General features: G+C 39.6%; 1 protein-coding gene across 1 annotated transcript; it reads right to left on the minus strand.

Moving 5' to 3' along the window:
- Nucleotides 1-7,014: 7,014 nt before the first annotated feature.
- gprc5c (G protein-coupled receptor, class C, group 5, member C) lies at nt 7,015-26,558 on the minus strand. Its single transcript, XM_059324477.1, has 5 exons — nt 26,422-26,558; nt 18,093-19,164; nt 12,014-12,117; nt 9,634-9,768; nt 7,015-7,662 (listed from the first exon to the last, which is right to left on the minus strand). The coding sequence occupies exons 2-5, from the start codon at nt 19,087-19,089 to the stop codon at nt 7,630-7,632; spliced, it is 1,269 nt and encodes a 422-aa protein (XP_059180460.1). The 5' UTR covers nt 19,090-19,164; nt 26,422-26,558; the 3' UTR covers nt 7,015-7,629.
- Nucleotides 26,559-27,684: the final 1,126 nt, after the last annotated feature.

A 27,684-nucleotide genomic window follows, 5' to 3' on the forward strand; every position in this document is an offset into this window, starting at 1 on the left:
GCTGCTTCTGGTTGAGGCTCTGCAGGACGACGAGCTCAGAGACAGACAGAGTTAATGCTGCTGCTCAGGTGTCTGTCCTCAATGTCCTCCTGTCCACTCACAGCACCAGTTTTATCCCGAGTGGACAAAGAGCGTCCTGTCCTCTCACCGAGGGGATGGCATCCATCACAGGGACACGTCAGGGACACGACATTGACACGACAGGGACACGTCAGAGGGTCAGGGACACGTCAGAGAGTCAGGGACACGTCAGGGACACGTCAGGGACACGTCAGGGACACGACATTGACATGACAAGGACACGTCAGAGAGTCAGGGACACGACAGGGACATGACAGAGACACGTTAGGGACACAACAGAGACACGTTAGGGACATGACAGAGAGTCAGGGACACAACAGAGACACGTTAGGGACATGACAGAGAGTCAGGGACACGACAGAGAGTCAGGGACACAACAGAGACACGTTAGGGACACGACAGAGAGTCAGGGACACGACAGAGACATGTTAGGGACACAACAGAGAGTCAGGGACACGACAGGGACATGTTAGGGACACGACAGAGAGTCAGGGACACGACAGAGACATGTTAGGGACACGACAGAGAGTCAGGGACACAACAGAGACACGTTAGGGACACGACAGAGAGTCAGGGACACAACAGAGACACGTTAGGGACACGACAGAGAGTCAGGGACACGTTAGGGACACGACAGGGACACGTCAGAGAGTCAGGGACACGACAGAGACACGTCAGGGACACGACAGAGATGCTACTTTTGTAAATTATATTAGCATTTATATAATTTATATAAGTATTTTAGTAATATTGTGTCTTTTGGGGTAAATTCAATATTTAATATTGTGTCTTTTGGGGTAAATTTATGTCTTTTTTTGGTAATTTTATGTCTTTTTTGAGCCTACTACTGACTTGATTTGTGACCACTGAGCTAGGTTTAGGACAGAAACCTTCCTGGTTAGCGTCTAAAAGACAGTTTAAACAGGAAATAAATGATGAAAATGCTGGAAGAGAAGGAGTTACGAGGATGATGTGAGACAAAGAAGTTACGGAAAATGTGTTTTACTTTTGTTTCCTCCTGGTTTGTTTTACCACAGTGCAGTTACGAGCTAATCCTTGTGCTGAACGTGTCAGTAATGAGACAAACGAGTCATCAAAGGGTCAAACTGTAGCAGCTGTGAGCTTCATCCTGCAGCAGAGACTCCAACATGAAATAAAGGGTTTGTAAATAGACTTTGGTGTATTTTTGCATTGTGTGCGTATGAAAATGAAGCTCAGCTAAGCCTATAATCTTATAACCAAACGGGTCAGTGTTCCCTGTGTTTACTGAGTTCAGCTGGTGAATGATTGTTCAGAGCTGCAGAGGTCACATGAAGGTCTGATGGTTCACAGACTGAAGGGCTTCATCTGTTTCTGTCTGCTGGACATTTACAGCTGAGAGCTGCAGCAGCAGGAGCAGCAGCAGGTAATCAACTACAGGCTCAGTTTACCTCAGGAATCATCAACAGCTTTAACATAGATGTACATCAGGAGAAGCAGAATGTCTGAGCTCTTGGAGTTTGTACTCCTGATGTGAGGAGTCATGGCTGCAGGGTGAGGATGGAGGAGGAGGAGGAGGAGGAGGAGGCTGACTGGGAGTTATTCTGGAGGACAGAGGTGCTTTGACTCTGCAGGCTGCTGGTTCAGTTTATCAGTCGGTGCATTACTTTGGTCAACAACAGGCAGAGCAGTGTGTAGTTGTGGAAAATAACAAAGTCTTGCACTCAAACAATCTACGATAATTCAGGTTTTCAGGCATTTTACATGAGTTTAAAGCTGCATGAAGCCTTGTTGTTATATTGTATGACAGACAGACAGACAGACAGACACACATATATATATGTATATATATATATATTGTTATGCCCCAGTCTAGGGGGCCTAGAGCACAACATGAAAGGCCCCATCTTCCCCATCTCCCAAGTAGCCACAAACAAAGATAAGTTTGAAGAATGGGTAAATATTTATTTACAAAGAGAACTTAGGTAAATACAAATATTCTTCAACTTAAGGGTGGACTAAAGCCAAAATAACAAACAAAACAATCCTATCTTAAAAATAAGAAATTTACCTGAAAAATAAAAAGATACAAAATCTTACCTCCCTACCTAGTTAAACAAGAGAAAACGAGAAACAAAACCTGGCAACCCACCCTTACTACTCAAAACAAGGGAATTAAGTCCAAAACCACAAGTTAACTCAAAAGGTGTGAACCGGTTGGGAGAAGAGGAGGATGAGGAAAAAAGCCTGCTGCCACTGACGGCCGCCATCTTGGCTCCATTTAAACCAGGTGGTTTCGGCTGCAGCCAATCCCAGCCCAGGCGTGGAACCTCTCCACCAATCGCACCGTGGCTATGGCACACCCCAATCTGCATATAAAAAAGGAAACCAAAACACAGGGCACACATACAAATGCAGTTTGCTAGAAAATAACTATGACCACAGTCATAACAATATATATGGGTAACACTGTATAGCATAATTTCTGCTTTGGCAAATTGAAGACTGTGCACCTCACCTCCCTTTCTTGCCCATGTTTATATTATATCGTATATATTTTCTTTACATTTACTTGCCTTTGTTTATATTGTATATTGTAAATATATATTGTATTTACTGTTGCACTCCTTGTTGGAGTTGGCTGATCTTCTCCCTGATGGACTCACTCTTTATACCTCTACAACCTCTAATACTACTACTGGTGTTTCTGGTCCTGTTTGATAATAAACTGCTGTACAAACACAGGGCTGCATTCTATAACACATAAATTCTGTGTAAGATGCAAATCAGACATTTGCAAATTTGGAATGTAGGAAAGGAAATGGAATATTTTACAGTTCTGGGGGAAAGTACACATTAAAGCAAACAGGGAGAGAAACAGAGATCTTCCTCTGGGACTGAAAACAGTGTCCTCTGTGCTGAGAGAACATAATAATAATAATAATAATAATAATAATAATAATAATAATTTTGTTTTTGATTGTATTCGTGACTCTGAGCAGCTCTTACAGAAGTCCTCCTGCAGCTCAACCTCACTGTGCTCCTGTTTGTGTCACTAATTGGACAGAGTGTGTGTGTGTGTGTGTGTGTGTGTGTGTGTGTGTGTGTGTGATACGGTGCTATCAGCAGGAAGCAGCGCTGCCTCCTCACACCAATTATGCCTCAGTGAGACGTCTGTCACGCTGCTGCTGCTCCAGATTCCCCCAGACACACACTCATCCTGCACACAGGCTCAGGAACAGCTTATATGTAGAAAGGTGCAGATTTGAGGTGTGTGTGTATGTGTTTGTGTGTGTGCAGTACAGGCTCAGGTTGTTTTAAGATGCAGAGAAAGTGTGATTGAGTGTTCTTTCCTCCCTGAACTTTTATAAACTAGGGAAACAACAAACAGGACGATCATTTAAAACAATCTTATTCATTTAGAAGAATTTTCTGTAACACACTTCACAAAATAAAACCTCTCTGAACCTCCCTCTACCCTCCAACACAGAGATATCTCACCTCTGGGCTCCCGTACATGAAAACAGCAGCAAACACAGAGATTCATTCATCTCACACCGTGCTCCAGAATGAGACCAAACTTTATTATGGAGGTGAGTCTTTGAGCTCGGATGAAGGTCAACATGTGACCTGCTGCACCACATGAGCTCAGTTCATCACAGTTTGCTGTTTGATTCTCTGCAGACCGTGCAGCGTGCACAGACAGCACCATAATGAAACACAAGTGCAACAAGCTCTTTATGTTCTGTTATAGTTTCCACGTGTTCACACACCTTTAACTCTTTCACTGGTCGCTTGTATAAGAATAGTTGAAACAGATCATTCAAACATTAAAGAAATCTTAACAATAGGTATTAAAGCAGAAAAATTGAATCATGAAACTGACAGTGTTACCTGTTTGTTTATTCTTTTTCTGATCTCAGGGATAAAATTGGTTCCCACAATAATGTTATAACTTATAAATGATGCAAGAAAAAGTCAATAAATAAACTAGAAGTCACAATAAAATGTAATTTCCCTTAACACCCTGCGTACTCAAACTCAGTATCGTAAGTACAGGAAGTATGGGTTTAGGTGGTCTTTACTACAACACTGACAGGAGGCTGAAGTAAAGCTGCACATAAAATATGTTCTAGTTCTAGTGTCTGTAGAATAATGAGACTTTATCTCAGATCCTTCTGCTGGACAGAAACAGTGAAACACACACAGCCTGTTGTTGTGTGTTGTTGTGTGTTGTGTGTATTGTGTGTGTTGTGTGTGTTATCTGGTGCAACGGTGGTTTTACGGCTCCGTCCATCAGTCAGACAGAGAATCACAGCTGACCTGTCCTGGTTTCCCCTCACAGACTCAGAGGTTATCAGGCCACAGCAGCACGCTGTAAATCACACAAAGCTCATATGTCCTCTGTGTGTGTGTGTGTGTGTGTGTGTGTGTGTGTGCGTGTTTGTGTGTGTGTGTTTGATCAGTTGATCCCTCATTTCCTGCAGGAGGAAATCATTCAGCTTGTAACTGTGATCATTTTGAGAAAATCATATAAAAAAAGTCCTCTGAATGGGTCAAATAAAATTCATTAAAGTAATTTAATTGTTTAACATATTTTTTTTTTAAATCCACATTTCAAACCTGAATTGTGTGTAGTTCAGTATTTATGTAATACAATATAATGTGCTTTATGTTATAATAAAGCAGGTTTCCAGAAGACATTTTGAACAGTGTGACTGTTTGATGAGGCGCATTAATTAAATCAGCTTCATCAACTCGTGCAAACACATTTATTGATGGATTCAGTGACATCACATCGACTCATCAAGGTCAAAGGAGGAGACGGAAACAATCGATCAGTTCAGATCAGATCTGTTTCTATCTGCAGCATCTCACAGAGCAGAGAGCCAACAACACAACACAACACAACACAACACAACACAACACAACACAACACAACACAACACAACACAACACAACACAACACAACACAACACACTGCAGCATCTCACAAAGCAGAGAGCTGCGGCATTCTGAGATCACTCTTCCTTGTTCACATCTTTCAGCTCTGAGATGCTGCAGATTGCTTAACTGTTGTTATTCCTCAGGAAACATGTCAATTCATCGTTCCCAGCCTGACATCACCATTTATCTTTATTTTGATATATTTCTAACAGTTGAAAGTGTCAGTGATGTTTCCTGTTGATGATCAAACTAAAGTTGAGCCTTCTGTTTGTTGTTTTCTTTCTGTAAAAGTTACACATCTTTTGGCTTGGAAGCCAGAGCTCTGTAAATGATATGATAGAATCATAAAATAAGGATAGATGAATTATTAATGTGACAGTATAAGATTTAGATGGATCAGCTTCTCTTCATCCAGCAGACGGCTGAGAACGATGTAACTGCAGAGAGGAAGGAAAGGATCTGATCAGTTTATTGACACAAAAACAACCTCGATGCACTGATGGTGATAACCTGCATTCATCCTGAACCCTCCCCTCGGGTCTGAACAACAATCAGCAAAATATTTACGACTGGTTGAGTTGACATCATATTATGCAGAAACATGGCTGATGAAAGTGAATGTTGGGTTGATGGTAAGAAATATTATAATTAACATATCGCTGCATATAAATAGTTTTAGTCGCAGTAATCTGAAAGGTGGTTTGTGATGGAGCCGTTAGTTTCTGTTATTCATGCAGCAGTGGTGAGTCGTTCATCAACATTTGGTTCACTTTGATCTAATCTTTTCTATGACTCGGGAGTAACGAGTCTCAGTGGGAGCTCGACTCGTTCACTTCTCATAAAAGATAGTCGGGTTTGAGTTTCTCGTTCTTTTGTCCCGTTACAGCAGCTTAGCCTCAGGGCTGTGGGTCTGCAGAAGGTAAAATGAACAAAATGCCTGAAAAAAAAGATTTGTTCAATTTACGTCCGAGAGTCAGTAAAATTATTTGAACTTTCCAACACTATTATGCAAATATGAACCTGATTACAGTCCGATAAAGCAATACTTTAGTTTTTTTGTCATGTTTCCACTGTCTGTTCAGTATTTTATTTCCCTTTATGTTCCATGTCTTGTTTTTCCTGTTTTATTTTGTAATCACTCAGCTCAGTCTCTGTTTCAGGTTCCTGTCTGCCCCGCCCCCCTCCTCGTCTGTCACACCTGATCCCTGATTGTCTCCCTCACCTGAGTCTCATCACTCCTCATCAGCCCTGTATATAATATTATATATAACATAACCGCTGTGTCTTGTCTGGTTCGCCAGTTCATTGTTCTTCTCAGTTCACGTAGCCGATTTTTTATAGTCGTAGCTTGTCGTTTTTTGCACCTTGCTGGTTTTTTGTCTTTGGATCCCTCTGCCTGTGTACTGACCCTGTTTCTAGACTTTTAGGCCGCATTCAGACTGCCAGCCAAAATCCGATTTTTAGCCCATCCAGATTGGAACTGGATGGCTCTTTTGAAATCTGAACAGTCACAAATCACATGAAATCCGATTTTGCAGACTGGATCGAAACCACCTTCGGGAGGTAGTTTCAGATCGCATTTGGACAGATGCGTCTCAGTCTGAACCGCTCCAAACGATCAGATCGGTTTTGACTGTCCGTGACGTCACTCTACTCAGACGATCTGATGCCGTTACTATAGCAACCTGTCAGATCAGTCAATAATGTGGCCCAGTATGAACAGAGCCATATCCGATTTGGACACTTGCTAAAAACAGTGTGGACAGTCAGCCCTAAAAATCGGATTTGAGTAGGAATCTGATATGAATCAGATTCGCCTGCAGTCTGAACGCGGCCTTAGACCCAATCTCTGTTGTGCATTTGAGTCCTGCCTTCTGTGCTACGTCCATGACAGTTTTAGGGAATTGACTTGTTTAAAAGCTCAGAGCGATAAAATGCAACACGTCTGCTTTAAACTTCAGAAAAATAACTTCCAAGTGGTGAAACAGGATCATCAGGAGCAAATGACAAGATTCTCACATGGTTCTGTCAGGTAGATTTATTTATGAATATGGAAACAACAGAGAGTGATAGAAAGAAAGATTGATGAAGGTTTAACCCTTCTGGAGCTTTATAATCCAGCGAAACAGTTTGATTGGTAGAATGAGATAAAAATAATAAGATAGCACAGAGTGGTGCTATAAATAGCATTAAATATATCCATGCAGTGTGACAACATATTTACATCCAACACCAGCAGATCAACGTTTGGTTATTAACAATATTCACAATCCAAGCACACTCCTATAATTAAACTTCTTCATATATACGTGATAGTTTCCACTCTGTGTTGTGAGGTCAGGCTGGTCCTCTGCTGCTGCAGTGAGTTTATCTGCTCCGTCAGCAGAGAGCTCACACTGATTTAAAGTCTTTGTCCTGCAGAAAGCCGTGCTTCATGCCCTCGCTCTGACCTCACCATGGAGCTCTGTGAGTCTGAGTCCCTCGTCTATAGGAGGGTTAGTCTGTCTGGGTCCAGAGTTCCTCTCAGAACCAGCTCAGGGAACCTGGATCATAAACACTCAGGCAGTCAGCAGGATGAAGAGACAGGAAGTTATCGAGACGCCGGGTTGAGATCCGTCATGTTCACCACTGGGACGTCCTGTTCAGACCGTTCCCCTGCAGGAGGACAGACAGAGACAGAGACAGAGACATGAGAATCTGTTAGTATCAGCTAAAGAGGCTCTGAAGGTCTTCCAACAATACCTCGGTTAAGTCATGGTCACCTAACAGATATATATATAAAAAAAAAATAAAAAAAAACCAAAACTCTTATTCTTTTCTCTTCTTTTCTTCTTTAACATATAGCACTCCTTTAGCAATGACAATTAGCTCTTAAAGTTATGTACTTACTCGATTCCTATGGTCTATGTCTAGTACCATCAGGTTGAATGCACTTATTGTAAGTCGCTTTGGACAAAAGCGTCTGCTAAATGACATGTAATGTAATGTAATGTAATGTCTGACAGCAGACAAATAACTGCAAATTATTTGGTTCTCTAATTTCTTATTGTGTTCACAGAGAAATATGGAAAGGCCAGAAAAAAACAAATGATCAGATGCTTATTTCTAGATTTAACAATCTTAATTCAAGAAATGTTGTCCAGTGAAATTATCTGTCCATGCAGCAAGATCATTTCCCTCACATTTTAACTTGTTTTTAGACACTCCTTTTTTGCAGTCTGTAACTCAATCATGAATAAAACTGTTTGTTTTCATGCAAAACAACACAGAAATTTTTTGGGTGACCCCAACATTTTAAGCGCTAGTGTACATGATCATAAAACTGTCACGGAGATGCTTCACTGAGAGGTGAGCAGCAGGTTAGTGTTAGAGGAGTTTCACAGTCTGAGCAGGATGTTTTTACAGGCCAGGTTTAGGAATGTGGACTTTTTATTCTACCAGCTGAGTTTCAGAGAAAAATTCGATATGGTATGGACATAACGTTAGCCTCATAGCATAATTGCCTAAGTCCTTTTTTGGCCAAATTGTGATATCTGCCTAACTTTACTCTCCAACCACTCCTGCATCTTTCTGCCTTATTGCCTATGTTCTCAACCTATCAGAACACATGTTAGAGTCCAAAATCACTTTCTGCCTTAGTCATCTCCTTGACTTAGGCATTTTTGCTGCTACATACAAACCAAACTACATAATTTATATGTAAGAGTCAGGGCATATTCTGCCTAAGTCACTTTTATCTGTTATGAAATCAATGTGTTTAATTTTTTATGCAAACTTGTTCACACTTCTATTTGAACTTACTGTTACAATATCAATTAAAAATACCAATGGGCTTACTAAAAATTGTGTTTTTTCTTGTTTCCCGAAAACGTTCAAATATGACATAGGCAAATATGCTATGAGGCTAACGATAAGCAGAAAGGTAAGGTTGCTGTCTCATATTGGAACTGAAGAAATGGAAACATGGCTGAAGGTCTGTGTGTTTATCTAGTTTCTAGTCAACACAGGAGATGTAGAGTAAACAGCTCAGTGTTTGCTGGTTAGAGAACAGTACACATGTGAATAAATATCCAAGTGTATTCTTGCTTTATTTGACTGATTGTTTAAGAAAAATATATTTAGTTCTTGCTGTGGTTGTTTTATGCTGTTACAGTTACAAATAAAATATAAAGGGCTAAGTGTGCAGGCAGCATGTTCTGTGGAAATATGGACAACATTTATTTAAATTATACTGAGCATACCAGACAGCAGAGGGTTGTCTACCAACATGTTTCTAAATAACTTCCTTATGAAGCTACAGCTACAAACCTCTCAGAGCCACCTGAAAAACTTTAAAAAACTTCAGATTTGTTAGAAGATAAATGATAAGCACAGAGAAATATAGAAAGGCCAGAGAAAAACAAATGATCAGATCAGAGTCTATGTTTGTTCTTGTAGTGAAACAGAAGAGAGAAACAGAGAACCAGAGTCCAGGCAGCGAGCTGAGCAGACGGAAGACAAGAGGCCGAGAGAGAGCGAGACAAAGAGCTGATTCATGGTGAACCTGTAGAGGTTGCTATGGCTACAGCAGGAGAGTCAGAGCAGCATCTGCAGAGAGGAGCAGAGCTGAGGGGTCAGGTAACCTACGCCGTATCCGTGAGTCTGTGTGTGTGCAGCGCCGCCCGGCTCCGTGTGCATGGACGCCGTGCTGCTCCCGCTGTCGGCTGCAGAGCCCGCCGACGCTCTGGGGATCACGATGTCGTAGGGCGTGTCCGGAGGCTGCTGCAGGACGGACAGGACAGAGACACCAACAGGTCAGAAATACAGCACTCTATCAGAGACCTCCTCCTCAGAAACACAGCAATCTATCTGAGACCAACAGGTCAGAAACACAGCGCTCTATCAGAGACCTCCTCCTCAGAAATACAGCGCTCTATCAGAGACCTCCGCCTAAGAAACACAGCGCTCTATCAGAGACCTCTTCCTCAGAAACACAGCAATCTATCTGAGACCTCCGCCTCAGAAACACAACGCTCTATCAGACCCCTCCTCCTCAGAAACACAGCGCTCTATCTGAGACCTCCTCCTCGGAAACACAGTGCTCTATCAGAGACCTCCTCCTCAGAAACACAGCGCTCTATCAGATACCTCCTCCTCAGAAACACAGCGCTCTATCAGAGACCTCCTCCTCAGAAAAATAGCGCTCTATCAGAGACCTCCTCCTCAGAAACACAGCGCTCTATCAGAGACCTCCTCCTCAGAAACACAGCGCTCTATCAGACACCTCCTCCTCAGAAACACAGCACTCTATCTGAGACCTCCGCCTCAGAAACACAGCGCTCTATCAGAGACCTCCTCCTCAGAAACACAGCGCTCTATTTGAGACCTCCGCCTCAGAAACACTGCGCTCTATCAGAGACCTCCACCTCAGAAACACAGTGCTCTATCAGACACCTCCTCCTTAGAAACACAGCGCTCTATCAGAGACCCCCTTTCTCAGAAACACAGCGCTCTATCAGAGACCTCCACCTCAGAAACACAGTGCTCTATCAGAGACCTCCTCCTCAGAAACACAGCGCTCTATCAGAGACCTCCTCCTCAGAAACACAGCGCTCTATCTGAGACCTCCTCCTCAGAAAAATAGCGCTCTATCAGAGACCTCCTCCTCAGAAACATAGCGCTCTATCAGAGACCTCCTCCTCTATATCAGAGACCTCCTCCTCAGAAACACAGCACTCTATCTGAGACCTCCTCCTCAGAAAAATAGCGCTCTATCAGAGACCTCCTCCTCAGAAACATAGCGCTCTATCAAAGACCTCCTCCTCTATATCAGAGACCTCCTCCTCAGAAACACAGCACTCTATCAGAGACCTCCTCCTTAGAAACACAGCGCTCTATCAGAGACCCCCTTTCTCAGAAACACAGCGCTCTATCAGAGACCTCCACCTCAGAAACACAGTGCTCTATCAGAGACCTCCTCCTCAGAAACACAGCGCTCTATCAGAGACCTCCTCCTCAGAAACACAGCGTTCTATCTGAGACCTCCTCCTCAGAAAAATAGCGCTCTATCAGAGACCTCCTCCTCAGAAACATAGCGCTCTATCAGAGACCTCCTCCTCTATATCAGAGACCTCCTCCTCAGAAACACAGCACTCTATCAGTGACCTCCACCTCAGAAACACAGCAATCCATCAGAGACCTCCTCCTCTCTATCAGAGACCTCCGCCTCTCTATCTGAGACCTTCTCCAACTACATTTGTCCAACAGACTTTATCTAAGAGACACTGTGGGGCCGAACTTTCAAATAATAAAAATATAATGTACTTCTGTCTAGTTGTTGGATATTTTCACTTTCTTCTGTGACTCTGCCAGCTCACAGAACTTTCTATTCTATGGTCTAATAGCTTGAAGCTAACTAGCTAACTAACAGCTTTGCATCCACTACAGTACTGACAAGTGTTTCATACAACTTCATGTCCAAAATCCTGAACTGGCCCTTTAGGAGCACTTCTTTCTCACTTAAACAAAAAGTGGAACTGAACTGATCAGACTCACTTGCTGATATGAGACAGCTCTGCTATAATAATCTGAACAGGTAGAAAATCTTATATGTTGTTTTCAGTGAAACTGGCACAAATAGTGTCTGTTCACATGGTTAAAGCTTCACTGTGTGTCAGATTTATGACACAGTGCAGAGCTGCAGACTGTTACTGCAGTAAAGTAATCTGAGTACTTCTTCTACAGATTCTACGTCTCTGTGGCATCTACTATTGACCTGCTATCTCTCCCTAAAACCCCCTGCCCACATGTCTGGTTACAGGAGGCACAAATGACTTGAAATATTTCCCTGAACTGTTTCTGTCAGAGCTTTATCTCAGTAATCATTCCCACCACAGATAAACGGCTGTGAAACAGCTTTTTATAGAGCATTCAAATGTGTTTCTGGGTAAACAAATCAGGTGTGTGTGTGTGTGTGTGTGTGTGTGTGTGTGTGTGTGTGTGTGTGTGTGTGTGCGTGTGTGCTCACATTTCCCGCTGCTGCCTTGCTAATGAGAGCCAGCTCGGTGGGCTGGTAGACAGAGCCGCGGACCTGTCCGGTGTAGCCGCTGTACGGGGACACGGGCTTGGATGCTGTGAGGGACAGACGGAGACAACAGGTCAGAGTTCAGTCACACAACAAGCTGTCAGAGAGACAGATTTAATGCTGACGTCCCCACAAACATCTTTCACATCTTTATATTACAATCCTTTAAAGGGACAGTTTCAGTTTGAGGTTGTTTGAGGTTGTGATCCTCTTGCAGCAGATCCTCAACATGTTCCACCTGGTTACATGAACCATATTTCCACAGATTTTTGCTGCTATCACTGTTTCATTTGGCTTAACTTTGTCTTCCATGTTCACATGAAACACACCTTCTCCTTCAGAGGTTTCTCTTTATTTCTATTATATTTTCTACATTGTAGATTTATATTAAAGACATCAAAACTGTGATGGAACACATGTGGAATAATGTCGTAAACAGGACAGAATATGTTTTATATTTTAGATTCCTTTTGCTTTGATACTCACAACACATGAAGAATCAAAGAAACTCCACTATTTAAGTTTTAATAACAAATCATTTAATTGCTTAACGTTTTAATTGCAAGAAATGCCAAATAACGTGGATTATGATAACAATTTTAATCTTTTATTTACTGTTTATTGTGCTGTATGAAACAGTGTAATGTGATTTTTTTTTTAAAAAGATAGATATATTAAATAACTCACAACGAGCTGCACCTGGTAATGAAAACCAGGAGATCAGCTCATGAAGCTACTGACATAATCTAAACTACAAAACTCATTCTGCTTTGTTTAATACTTCTTTTTTTATTATAACATGTCTTCATGTTGAAAATATTAAAAATCCTTGAATGAGAAGGTGTGACTGGTGCTGAGCCTACTTCACTGCTGCGGATCAGCTGTTCTGGTTTGAATCCAGACAATAAAGACAATAAAAATGAGTGATTATGACACAATGTGGATACAAAAGGACATCTTGATCAATAAACAGAAGAAGAAGTTCTGCAGATGGAGACTGAACTAGCTGAAAGAGAGACAGAGAGAGAAACTTTTGTGGATGAAGAACAGAGACGAGCTGCTACTGTCTGATTCTGACCTGAGCAGCTGATCTGAACATAGAAGAAGCAACAGAAATCTGTGCTCATATGGTTAATATATCGTGCACATAAACAGGTAGAACATGTTCAGAGTGGGTCTTTGCTAAGCTGTTTGTTTTGTCCACAGTGTGAACGTGCAACCCGTGTGCTGACTGAGGGTCAGTACTGTCCCTTTAAGAGACAGTACTTTAGTACTTAATGATCAGAACAGGACCAGGAGACACTATCTGTCCTTATCTCGTTTCCTGTAAGACACCAGCAGAGAGAGATGTGAGAGATGACTCTGTCTCACTCTGAACACTGAATCTTTCCCATGGGATGAGTCGCTGCCACGCCTCGGTTGCCGTGGAGTCGCTGCAAACATACTGAGTCACTGCCTCCCTCAGCGCTGCCTCACAGGAAACATCTCCTTGTTTCCTGTGAGGCAGAGCTGAGGGAGGCAGTGACTCAGTATCTCTCATACCTGCCGTCCCGTGTTAACTTTTGTTACTGACTTTTTAGTCACAGGTCAATTATTAAATATAAGGGAGTTAACTGCGTCAGATGTTTCTGCTCTGTCTCATAAACTCACATAAGAAAATTTTCATATCACACAACAAACAGTGGCAGTAAAATCTACTCAGCTGTTTAAAATAAAAGCACATATCATAAAGAAAAAGGAGTTTTATGCTTCAGTAAGGTATAAACACATTCATATTGGAGAACGAGCCTTTATCAGCTGATAAGGGAAGCACATACAGTCATGGAAAAAATTATTTGACCACTTTTTTTCTTCAATTTCTTGTTCATTTTAATGCTATTTTAATAGGTCATAACAGTTTAATTTAAGAGCTGCCAAAATCATTATCTAGAAAACAATGGAAAATGTCTAAATATTAGCTCTTAAATTAATATCTTATCAGCTATTTATTTTTGTTATCATTATATTTGTCCAAACAAATTTACCTTTAGCTGTACCAGCCATTTAAATGAACAAGAAATATATATATATATATATATATATATATATATATATATATATATATTATATAGTTTAGTTTAGTTTTAGTTTCTGATGTCACCTGTTCTGTTCTTACAATACACTTAACATAAAGTGTTTATTTTGCTATATTTTTTATTTTTAATAATCTTTTTTTCTAATTGACAGTGTGATACATTCTATCATTAATGTATAATAATGAAAATGAAACCTAAATGTTTGAGAAAGTTCATGTGCATCGTGTGATCGCTGCAACATCTGCACACAGAGAACCATAGAGAAGGTCTTTTGTTATTTTAAGAAGTCACTATATAAGCCGCAAGAATGAATTTTCCACATCAGTCGGGCTCTGATTAATGTTCTGACTTGTTTGCTTTAGATTGGATGAGGAAGGAAAGTCTCAGAGAAAGAGGGGAAGGAAACATGGAACAGAGGATAAGAAGAACGAAAGAAAGACAGAAAGAAAACCTGGTTTCATACATAAACTCTTCAGATACGTAAAAGTTTGATCAAAATTCCTAAAAATGAGAAAAAGTGAAGATACCGTTTTCTACTTCTCAATAGAGGTAGACCGATATATATCGGGACGATATTTGTGTTTTTTACTTGTATCAGCCGATACATGCATGCGTTCGCCGATCAATTAGCCCATTTCACTGAGCCAACACAAGGCTCGGTGCAACATTGTTTGCTATCAAACTGTTAATATGTTTTGTTTGTTTTGTTAATAAATGTTTCTTTTTTTGTTTAATGTTGGAGCTATTTAGTTCTTGTTAGTATTTAGTTGTCTGTTTAGTTTATTATTAACAATGAGTATTGTTTAATTATTCTAGACGTTTGTTAATTTTGATAATATTTTGTTTTGCTAGTTAATTGTTTAGTTTAATCATCCTTATTGTTTAGCATATTTAGTTTACATATTATATTTTGTGTTTTATGGAATTTGGGTTGGCGCCGTGGGCGCCTGATGTTATATAGGTAGGTAGGTAGGCAGAGGGCCGTCATGCACCTGGGTGGGCCTATGGTTTTTTACCAGCGCGAAGATAGGTAGCAGGAGCCATGTTTCTTTGTTATTTTGTTTGCTTGCTCGCAATGGACAAAAAAAACCTTTGGATCTATCAATCATGCATGGACTTCAGCTTCTTTGCCTGCGTACACACCACACGCTCATGGTGCATCAGTGGCATTTTGATTAAGTTTGTTTTAAGTTTAATTTTGTTATTTTTTCGGACAAAATTGCCACTACAGTTTAAATTGACTCTTGTGTAACATTTGTTATCATTGTGTCATTTTTATCATGTAAATGGAGGGAGAAAAGGCAATATCGGCTTTAAGAATCGGCCCAAAAAAATCGGCAGCACATATCGAGGATCGGTTAAGACTGATGTCAAAATAATCGGTATCGGCATCGGCCTTAAAAAAACCTGCATCGCACGACCACTACGTCTCTACAGCCCCTTTTCTCTCAGGGTGAAAGTCAGAGCTCAATCTGTAAACTAACTCCAAAAACTCAGATACATGTGGTGGGTAAAGTGTGAGTTTTACCCTGAAGTACTGAAATCGAGTATTAACACAGAGTTCCTCCTGCAGACGGTGAAAAACACACGACACCGTCCCTGCCCGTCCCTGCAGCTCTGAGGGGACACACTCTGCTCTGCATCAGATTCTGTTCAGCTCAGGAATTTAAACGGCTGCATATCAGATTCTGAGGCGTCATCACCGCCAGCAGAACAACCTTTTGAGGACATTTTGCAGGATAATCCACCTGTTCTGTTTCTGTTTCTGTGGGCGTGGAACTTTCTCTCACCTCTGCAAAGGTCTTTGTGTTTATTCTGGGATATTAAAATACAGACGGGGACCGAGGACAAACAGACTTCTCCTGGGAGTGGAACCAGTAACGAAATATATCAGGGAGGAAACTGTGTGACTGATGTGTCAGCGTATTTATTACTTCAATCATTTTAATGTGTCAACCAGGCAAATGGGAGTGTGAGCCGCTTCCTGCCAGAGGAAACTCTGCAGCTTTGCATAGAGAGACGAACCCAAAGAAACTAACAGACTGAAAGAGCACACAGAGTTCACCCCGAAATCTAATCTCACATACACATCTGTCCTCTCACCTGAAGAGCTGGTTATCAGTGCAGAGCAAGGTTATTATAGTTAACGAAAACTAACGAAATAACGAAAACTAGAACTGAAAAAACATTTTCGTTAACTGAAATAAAAATAAAAACGAGAGTTTTAAAAAAAAACAATCACTAACTGAAACTGTATTGTGTGGTTACAAAACTGACTAAAACTAACTAAAATATAGTGTAAATGTCCTTCGTTTTCGTCTTTGTCAACTATTTTCATACATAATTCAGTATTTCTATTTGAACATGCAGGAACACATGGTAAATATGTTTACTGAGACTGGGATGTCTGCACTCGAACCAAAATTCAAAACACCCAGAACTGTAAGAGTTAATAACCTTATTGGGGCTGAGATGGATAAGACGAAGGAAATAAAGGCAAAATGTATTATGACCTCTTTGAATCTCGCACCCAACACATAGCCCATTACAAAAAAACTAATACTAACACTAAAACTAATAAAAACTAAACTAAAACTAGCAAACTCACTCTAAAAACTAACTAAAACTAACTGAATTTGAAAACAAAAATCCACAACTAAATTAAAACTAATGAAAAATCCCAAACTATTATAACCTTGGTGCAGAGCTGCAGAGGGTTTCAGTTTCTCTACAGAAATCACAGCTTTGTTACTCAAGATAATCAACAGAACTGGTTGTGACCCTGATTATTCTGGAGGTTGTGAAGAACAAAAATACAAACAGAATGCAAGTTGTTGCAAACCCTTTCTGACCTACTTAACTGAACACAGAACAAATACAAGATGTTTACTGGTTTGTGTTTTGTGTCCCAGCTGCTCTGGATAGAAAAAAAGCTCCTGCATGAAACTACGAAAACTGCAAAGTGTCATTTACTTCTGACATCTCTAAGACACTCTGCAGCTCACACAAAACAGTCCAGATAAATAAGACTGCATGTTGAGTGTAAGAGGAACAACATGAACTCTAAACATGAAAAAAACAGACAGAAATGTTGGTGATTCTCATGAAGCCAGTCTAAGTTATGTATGTGAAGATTATAAGGACAAACTTTATTAAACTAAATATATTTCACTTTTATATGAATGAACAATATAGCCATAATGAGGCACAATTCATTGTTTTGTGTTAAAATAATATTTTCTATATTTTTAAACGTATTTTTGATTCACAAATTCATTACCGTAATGCGTCCAGATAAAAATGTCATTGTTTCCCCACACTTATATAGAATAAATATTTAATAAACTTTATAAAATATAAATATACATGTGTTTAAAAATGTATAATTTAACAGAATATAATCAGACATAATGGTTTTCAACAATGTATAAAGAAGAAAGTCTGAATGAAAATTGAGGAGAAAAAACGATTAAATGTCACGGTAATGATAGAATTGTTTGCATTAAAATATGTGTATATTTTAATAAAACACATTTCGGTGATACCAGCTACCCTTGAGCACATGGAGCTTAGAATGGACACATTGGGGAAAAAATAAATAAAAAATAAAAACCCTATAAAGTCATTTTCCATGATAATAACCAAAATCATTATCTAGAAAACCATGGGAAATGTCTAAATATTAGCTCTTAAATTAATATCTTATCAGCTATTTATTTTTGTTATCATTATATTTGTCCAAACAAATTTACCTTTAGCTGTACCAGCCATTTAAATGAACAAGGAATGGAAGAAAACAAGGGTGGTATAAAAAAAAATATATATATATATATATATATATATATATATATATATAGTTTAGTTTAGTTTTAGTTTCTAGATGATGTCACCTGTTCTGTCTTAGTGGAAGGGGGACGAATGATTTGGAGAAGCGGTCTGTTTCTTACCTTGGTTGGGCTCGTCCATGGAGAAGGCCTTGTTCTCCATGAACATGTTCTGGGAGCTCTGCTCCTTCAGGATGGTCTCGTAGCCGACCCCCCTGCTGGGGTACAGCTCCTCCGCGTAGCTCTGCTGGCTGTCGTCGTCGGCGTGCAGGCTGCAGATGTGTGGGATGGTGTAGAGCAGCAGGAAGGCCCAGGCGTTGGCCACCAGGGCGATGGCCAGCGTGGGGTCGTCCCACGTGGGCCCCCCCGTCCTCACGTTCCCGAAGACGTACATGACGATCCACGCCACCCAGATACACACGGAGAGGAAGCTGGTGACCAGGATGAAGGCGCCCTCCTTCTTCCACTGGCTGTGTTTGCCCCCCATGACGGCCAGGCTGGCCACCAGCACGGCCAAGATCAGGGTCATCACGTAGATCAGCGCCATGACGAAGTCCTCGTTGGCGATGTTGCAGGGCGTGGCCGTGGCCCTGCTGCTCCCGGCCGTGGCGTTGAGCGGTCCCGTAGGGTGGCGCACGATGGTGATGATCAGCCACTCGGTGTTGATGACCACCTCCACCAGCCACAGTCCCAGAGCCCCCAGGACCAGGGCCCAGGCCCGGGGACCGCCACCGACGACGTCCTGCCGGGCCAGCACGTTCAGCCTCACGCTCTGCATCAGCAGGCAGGAGAAGCAGCCGCCGAACAGCACGCCGAACAGGAACCGGCGTGAGGCGCAGGTGGAGAAGTCCTTCCCCACGATGAAGGCGAAGGTCAGGCAGAAGAGCCCGGCGGTGCAGACCAGGAAGAGGGCGTTCAGAGCCACCGAGCTCCTCCGGTTCTTGTCCTTCGTGAAGGGAACGCTGGCCAACAGAGAAAGGAAAAGCACGATGGAGAAGACGATGCCGGCGGCCGCGATCGCCTCCAGCACGATGCCCCACACCGCCTTTAGGTCACACAGGTTGTAGTAGAGAGAGTCCAGGTTGGGGCCGCAGCCCCGCGGCGTGAAGTTAGCAGCCATGGACACCAGGAGGGACCAGGACTAGGACTAGAACAGACCGGGACCGAAACTAGGACGATGCGATCCTGACTGCACCTGTTCAGACGGACACACAGGGAGAGTCTGAGGAGGGAGGGACGAGGACAGATCCTAACAAAGACTGGAGGACGTTAGAAACTGTTGTCTACACCCAATTAAGCAAATATTACAGTAACATGAGTCAGAGTACACAGAAACCTTTGTGTTGATGTTTACACAGAAATATGGAATCAGAAATGAGTTCCCTGTGGATCAGAGGAGCGGAGGAATGTCCCTCTGAGACTCTCTGTGACGTTAATCATTAGAGATCCACAAATATTGTTTCTGTACATTGAGTCAGGGAGGTGAAAGTGCATTAAACCTGCTGAGGGTTAAATAATAACGTCTGGTGCTGTAATGATTATTTATCCTGAACAAGATGAAGTCAGAGTGGAATGAAGATCAGTTTCTGCTTCTTCGTCCTCATCAGGTTGAGTCTCTGTGAGCTGATCGATCAGGAGGATGTTCAGTCTTTATAACTTTGGTGACTTGATCACACTCACAGATTATTAACACTGAAACTCTTACAGAGTTTATGAAGAATCTAAGTTGATTTAATCAACATTTCAGGAGCTTCAAACTACAATATCATGACTGTTTTTGTAACAAAGTGTCTTGTAGAGAACAAAAGTCCATAAATGTCTCATGTTTCTGTCCTGAGTTAAAGGTGCAGCGTGTGAATGTGGAGAAACGTCTCATTCCCAGGTTAACTAGTAGTTGCATCACATAATAAACGAGGCCCGAGAGATCGGGGAGGAGATTTACCATGATTAATCATTAATAATTAATCTGCGAGGAAACAAACATCTCAAAACAGAAACATGAACCACAGAGCCTGAATTCTAAAAAAACGAAGATAAAAACATGCTGGAATACTTCATATCCCTCATGTCAACATTATTTTTTAATATTTTATCCAACGTGTCAGTCCCATAAAGCTTCCTTGGTGTATAAAGTCTTGATAAAGTCTTGATAGGCGACATGCCACCATACCTCAGCACTTTATTAAACTGGTCACATAGTAAATATCCAAAACGCTCTAGTGATTAATGCTTAATGCTCAATGTTCCTCGGACAAATACTGAATTTGGAAAAACTGCTTTCAGTTTTTCTGCGGCATCTACCAGGAACATCTTACAACATTCACTCAAACTCAGCACAATTTTAACTATGGACCAGTTTAAAACTATGATAACCAATAACTCTGCCTTTCACTGTAACTGTTTTTAAAGGTTTTGCATGTGTTTTCTCTGTACTCTGTTTTGTGTTTTCTCTGTACTCTCGACATCATTGTAAATGAGGGGTTGCCCTCAATGATTCCTCGAGAAATAAAGGATAAATGAAATAAATGAAATTAAATGTTTCAGTCTTTATCTGTCCCTCATTAATGCTCTAATGCTGTGGACTCATACAGGACAGATAAAGTGAGAATAGAGATCTTTCTGGAACAAAAGAACTCAACCTGTTCCTGGTTCTCGGTGACTCGTTGTTCCTGACGTTCGTCATCACCGTCAGTGAACCGTAATTAATCGCTTATATGTTTGTTTTCATGTGAGGGTGTGAGCTCTGATCACGCACACAGTATTTAAGGAGTTCCAGCTCTCTGATCATGAGGTGGTGACTCTACTGAGACGAGCAGAGAGCCTCCCAACTTGTCAACAACATACACACCAAAATCTTCGCCAAACTCTAAGACTCAAAAATTATAGAATCAAAAAAGTAGCAGGAGATTGGTTCAGAGGTTCATGCAGCAGAGTTGATTCTATCAAAGGTCAAGAGATCAAAACTTAGAGTTCCCTGGTTGTAACCACAGGAGACTGAATAAACAGCATTAAAACATCAGTTTATATGTCATTTAACCCTCTATGGTACGGTGTTGTCCCATTTTTGGCCTGTCAAATTTCTACATTGCATGTTTTTGAGTGATGCGATACTTTAAAAAAGAACGGAAGAGTATAGGGAACCAAAAACAATGCTTTAATTTGTCACATGACCTCCAGGAGGCCATATTGAAACCCTATTTTGCAGACTTTTCCAAAGGAAACAGCTTTGCCATTTTGCAAAAAATCACTCAAAACGTCATTTCCTGTTCCTTTTCCATCTGGAAAAATATATAGTCCGATTGATAGGTGAGTAAACCTTAATTTTTGATAGCTTCATACACTTCAGACAAGAAACCGGTTAAAAAGGTTCCTTTTGTAATTATTTTAAATTTAAAATGTTATGTATTGTACCCTGTTGAAGCTACTGAATCTTTTACACATGTTTTTAAGTAAATTATGTTGAAATTAATAAAAAAAAAACCATTCTTTTTCACTTGTGCACTGTTATGGTACAATGTTGCCTACGGGGAACAAACCCCAAAAACTTAAAATAAAATGTAAAAAAAAGGAAAATTTCTGTCTATTTTGAGACAAAAAAACACTCCAACTATTTTTTCCCTAACTGGCATCATAATGTGTACAATAGAGGGATAATCTTCCTTTTCCTCCTTCTCTCATTGGTGGGCTCTCCCAGCCCCCCTCGACTAATATGTATCCTTGTAAACATGAGATGTGGTTTACACCCATTAGGTGATCATGCTACTGTGTTTCTTTGTTAGAGAGGTGTGAAGCTATCAGGTGATGGCTGGGTTCATTTTGCTTGTTTTCATCTGTGGAGGACTGACATTTCTGTTTGGTGTCAGCATTTTTACCTTCTATGTTACCTTATATGGGCACTAAGACTTCCTGTGTTTTGTTCCTAATACTAGATGAGAGTTAGGTTCATTTTTCTTTAAGAATAATCACACTTTTAATTATTATAACCTTCAAAAACATCCTTTCACAAGTTTTTCAACACATATCCAGATTTTATCTGACTTTACTCTGACATTACTTCTGTCTCTGTATCTCAGGTTACAGCTCCCAGTATGACACACACTCATTTACCTCATCACAAGTCAACAATGATCATCTGCTTTTTGCCTTATTAATAACACACTCTATTTGGTTAAATGCATATATTGTTTTATAATATTTTCTGTCAACAGCACCACTCAGTCCTGTCCATCTGTCTCCATGGAGACATCAGAGATGATCTGTTGGTGTTTATAATGTCTGAATGCTCCAGGTAGCAACAAGGCAGCTTTTATTACAACATGAAACTAAAGAGAACAAGGCAACAGTTTGTCTTTCCAAATCCCTCCAATGTTTGAGCAGCAGCTTCGTGTCAACAGCCAAAGCAAAGAGATGACATCACAGACTCTCAGCTGGAACAGGTCTGGGTCTAACTGGAGCTTCTCAGGCCGAACTTCTACACAGATCAATCATTTACAGCACAGGGAACGATCTGAATACTTTAACAAGAGACAAACTCATCAGGCAAATAATTACCAAACTGAACCTGACTTCACTCTGCCACAGGACCTGAACTGACCATGGGAACCAGAGGTGGAAGAAGTATTCAGATCCTTTACTGCAGTATAAGTACTAATACAACAAAGAAGAACTGTTTGGCTTCATGTGCTGCTGACTAGAGTTGTCAAAAGTATCAATACTCAAAAAAGTATCGATACTAAAACGTTGTATCCGGATACAATACTCATTTTCAAAAGTATCAAGTATCTGAAGCTTGTTATCATAGTTGCAGTTTCTTTTTGCACAACTGTTTTTTATTATAAATATTTAACCTGTTGTTCTGTTCATTTTTATATGTTGCATTTTTCTTGTTAATAAAAATATTTCTGTTAAATTTTGGGGTCTTTGTTTTTATCCTTGTGGTATCGAAAATGGTATCGAGTATTGTATATTTTCCTGAGTATCAGTATCGAGTTGAAAATTTTAGTATCGTGACAACCCTACTGCTGAGAAACTTTCATAGGAATGAACCAGGCCCCGCCTGCAAAGCTGTATCCAGTTCTCTTTACACATCCAGGAGAGAGACTCCCTAAAAACTGAGCACAGAGCTTCTGGTCCTGTGTCACACAGACAAACTGTAACTTCAGACCAAGGTTATTAAAGTTAACGAAAACTAACGGAATAACGAAAACTAGAATTGAAAAAACATTTTCGTTAACTGAAATAAAAATAAAAAGGAGAGTTTTTTAAAAAAAACGATAACTAACTGAAAAACTAAAACTAACTAAAATTATAGTGAAAATGTCCTTAGTTTTCGTCTTTGTCAACTTTTTTCATACGTAAACCTTTCGATTTATATGAAACATATTTCATCTATTTGGTTTTATGACTTAATAAACTTATTGGGGCTGAGATGGATCAGACAAAGGAAATAAAGGAAACATTTATTGCGACCTTATTGAATCTCGCACCCAACAAATAGCCCATTACAAAACAACTAAAACTAATAAAAACTAAACTAAAACTAAGCATTTTCCAAAAAATAAAAACTAATTAAAACTAGCAAACTCACTCTAAAAACTGATTAAAACTAACTGAATTTGAAAACAAAAATTGACAGCAAAATTAAAACTAAAACTAATGAAAAATCCCAAACTATTATAACCTTGCTTCAGGCAGATGATTTTTTATTTTTCTGTGATCAATAACTCACAAAGATTCCCTCAGATTTACTTCTGAACGTCTGAAACCACGACCTGACCTCCCTGCTGATATACTGACGCTCACATATTAATGTAATATCTTCATCAATAGATGAAAACATGAATAACATATTCTGTCTGTCTTCATACATGACATGCATCAAACAAACTGATTATATTTCAGCTGAACCTTCTCATTTTCAGCTGTGGGAACAGATCTGGGTCATAATTCAGTCCACTTTTTTTTTTTTTTCCATCAAAGCCTTTTTGTTTTGTCAACCTTGTAGCTCATGATGATGTAATAACTCCTGATTATATTATAACTCCTGATAATATAATAACTCCTGATAATATAATAACTCCTGATAATATTATAACACCTGATAATATTATAACTCCTGATAATATTATAACTCCTGATAGTATAATAACTCCTGATAATGTAATTTGGCTCTTAACTTCATCATCATAGTAATAACATGTCCTGACTGATATTGTTAATCCTTATTACATTATAGGGAATTTATTACATTTTCAGGTTGACCATTTTTTCCAAACTGATAAAGTAATACTATGTTTTTCTATACTTTAAATACGTATGTATGTATGTATGTATATACAAATATATTTACATTAGTACTCAAAAGTTTGGGCTCACCCAGAAAATGTCTGTTGTTTCCCATGAAAACAAACTGTTTGATTCATGAAATGAGTTACAAAATGAATCTAATATCCAACTTTCCCTCCAGATCCTCAGCCAGCCTGATGAAGGATCATTTTATTAACATGATGCTCAGGTGTTTTAATGATCAACCAGCCTTTCAACACTATAAACATGATTAACACAATGTGCCACTGGAACACAGGACAATATATAATACATATAACATAAGAAAAGCAGCTGTTCCCAGCTTTAATAGTCATTTATACTGTATGTATGTTATTTTAATTTGATTTCTTTCTAAAATAAGGACATTTCTAAGTGACCCCAAACTTCTGAGCAGTAGTTTATATATATATATATATATATATATATATATATATATATATATATATATATATATATATGTTGTATCCAGATACAATACTCACTTTCAAAAGTATCGAGTACATGTTGCATTTTTCTTGTTAATAAAAATATTTCTGTTAAATTTTGGGGTCTTTGTTTTTATCCTTGTGGTATCGAAAATGGTATCGAGTATAGAGTATTTTCCTGAGTATCGGCATCGAGTTGAATATTTTAGTATCATAACAACCCTAATATATATATATTGAGTTCTATATTCTGTGTTTATCATCTGTTTACATCAGGATCTGATATCAAAGCTTTGATTTCTTAGTCCATTAGTCAACAAATAACCACATTACTGTACAGTGAATAAAAGTTAATGACATTAATGAGACTTTCCACAAGTCAAGAGGCCAAACTTAAACTTACTGTTTCTTCTGTCTACTTAAAGTAAAGTAGGTGTGACATCATCAGTCAACATGTTGTTACAGTCTCAGTCAGGACGTCTTGTTACATTATTGGTTATATATTATTATTATATGATCAGAGGTGCTACAGATTCTGTGAGTGTGATGAAGCTCTGTGCTGACCACGCCCTGCACCATCAAACACTTCTGATAGAATATGAGTCGTCAGCCTTTTGAGTCATTCAAAAAACACAAAAAACCTCTGATAGCATCATGTGATGTGATTAAAGTGATTAAAGCTCATCAGCAGTTACTTAATGCAGCTTTTGATGAGATATTTAAAGGTGTTAGACTTCAAACTGAATCCAATCACAGACACCTACCTGATGTTTTATGTTTTCAGGTTCACTGTGATAATAACTGAAGCATTATATCCTGTAAACTGAACCATGGCTGATTTTATCTACCGTGTTAGACTGAAAAACAACATGCTCATCAGAGCAGAACTCACTGAGTCTATAATATTTTAATGTTAATCAGCTCAGTTTCTGTACACTGTAAAAAAAATTTTTTTTTTTTTAAATTTACAGTAAAATACCATCAGCTGTGGTTGCCAGAACTTTTCCGTAAAGAATACAGTGAGTGGGTTTTTACTGTAGATTTAAATATAATTTTCATCAAAAAACTGTAATTTAGACTGAGTAGTCCCTTTATTTTTAGGTTAGTAATTGTGTCCTTGTGACATTTTGGTATTTCTCCTTTAATTTTACATGAAAAAACAGTGTTTTCTACATTTAAATCACAGAATATTCTTGATTTACGGTAATTATAAGCGTCTACTACGGTGATATTCAGTTTTTAATTTTACGCCCTATTTCTGATGCAATTTGACAGTTTTACTGTAATTTCTACAAACATTTTTACAGTGTAGCCTCTCTCTGCTCAGCTGATGGAGATGTTTTGTTGTTTACTTTAACAAAGTGCAGCACTAATAGAAATCATGCTTAGTTCTGGTTTCTGTCTGATTCTAACAGCTGATTTGATCTTATATCTTTATAAAACCTAGAGTTTCGCATACTTGATGGTGAGTTCACGGACACGAATAAGCGTCAGACAAACTTTAACTTGCATTTAAAAGTAACATCAGAGCCTCAGCGAGCCATCGGAAACCTTCTGCTGCTTTAAAACCGACAGAACCAACAACAAGTGAAGTAACTGCGCACTGAAAGCAGCGGGCATGTTAAATAACACGCACCAAAGCCGTTACAAGCTACTGAACACTGAATATGTAAAATCTGTACAGAGAGACAAACACCTACCTGTGTGAATCTGTTGATCACCTGCTGCACGCGGCGCTGAGGCTCAGCTCACCTCCAAACATCAAACTACTGTCTGCTACTACTGTCTGATCACTGTTAATGATCTCAGACTGATCTGATCTCAGGTCGGTTCACCTCCAAACACACACAAAGAAAGTTTCAGACTGCGAGCTGACTGCTGCTGCTGCTGTGATGCTCTCTCTCTCTCTCTCTCTCTCTCTCTCTCTCTCTCTCTCACACACACACCCCCCCCCCCCACACACACACACACACACCCACACCCACACACACACTCACACACGCACACACACACACGCACACATGCACGAACAGTTTTCTCACAGTATCTAATCAGACTTTTCTTATTAATAACTTCTCTGATATTTCTGCAGTGAGTTGTTTTGAACTAAAATTATAACTTTTAGCATTTTATTTCACATAAAAAAAGATTTAATCACATAACTGAAACATCTAACGTGTGTGTGTGTGTGTGTGTGTTTGTGTGTGTGTGTGTGTGTGTGTGTGTGGTGTGTGGTGACCTCTGGTGGTAACTCAGCAGCAGTTTTGTGAGTTTTCATCACATGAAGGTGGCAGCAGAGAGCTGCAACCACACTGATTATTAACACTGGAACTGTTTTAACCTTCCTCTTGTGTTCTGGGGCCGGATTCACAAAGCATTCATAAGAAATAAAATGCTTCTTAAGTGCCTTTTTTTCTGAAATTTGCTCTTAAGACAAAATGTAAGAAGATTTGGTATTCGTGAAGAAATTCTTATCTTTTCTTTAGTTTTTTTCGTAACTTTCTTCGTAAGTTTTTTCCTAAGATAGAACTTGAGAACAATGAGATTCTTGAAAACAAAGTTCTTAGATTTCTTCTCATATTTCTTCACAACTTTAAGAGAAACTGAACACATTTGTATGACATTTATTTGATTTCTTTAATATTTATTTTAGCCCTAGACAATGTGTTAACAAGTTTTGTTCATTGAAGTTGGTCAGAGTAGTTTTTTTGTGAATGTATCACATAAAGGTTATTCTGGCAGTTGACATATAATTGAAATGTCCTTTCAGTCTGTTACATGTCGGCCTGTTCCTAGATTACACTACAATGTACTCTTAGTAAATCACGGAGGCAGTTGTTGTATTTGATACTACTTAATTAATCACTATGAATCATGTGAGTGATCTTAAGATAAAAATCTAAGAACGTTCTAAGTGAGAAAACTAAGAAGTTCCTAAGACATAAGACAATTCTTAAGAAAAA

This window comes from Centropristis striata, chromosome 21 (genome assembly GCF_030273125.1).
Source record: "Centropristis striata isolate RG_2023a ecotype Rhode Island chromosome 21, C.striata_1.0, whole genome shotgun sequence".
Taxonomy (NCBI): domain Eukaryota; kingdom Metazoa; phylum Chordata; class Actinopteri; order Perciformes; family Serranidae; genus Centropristis; species Centropristis striata.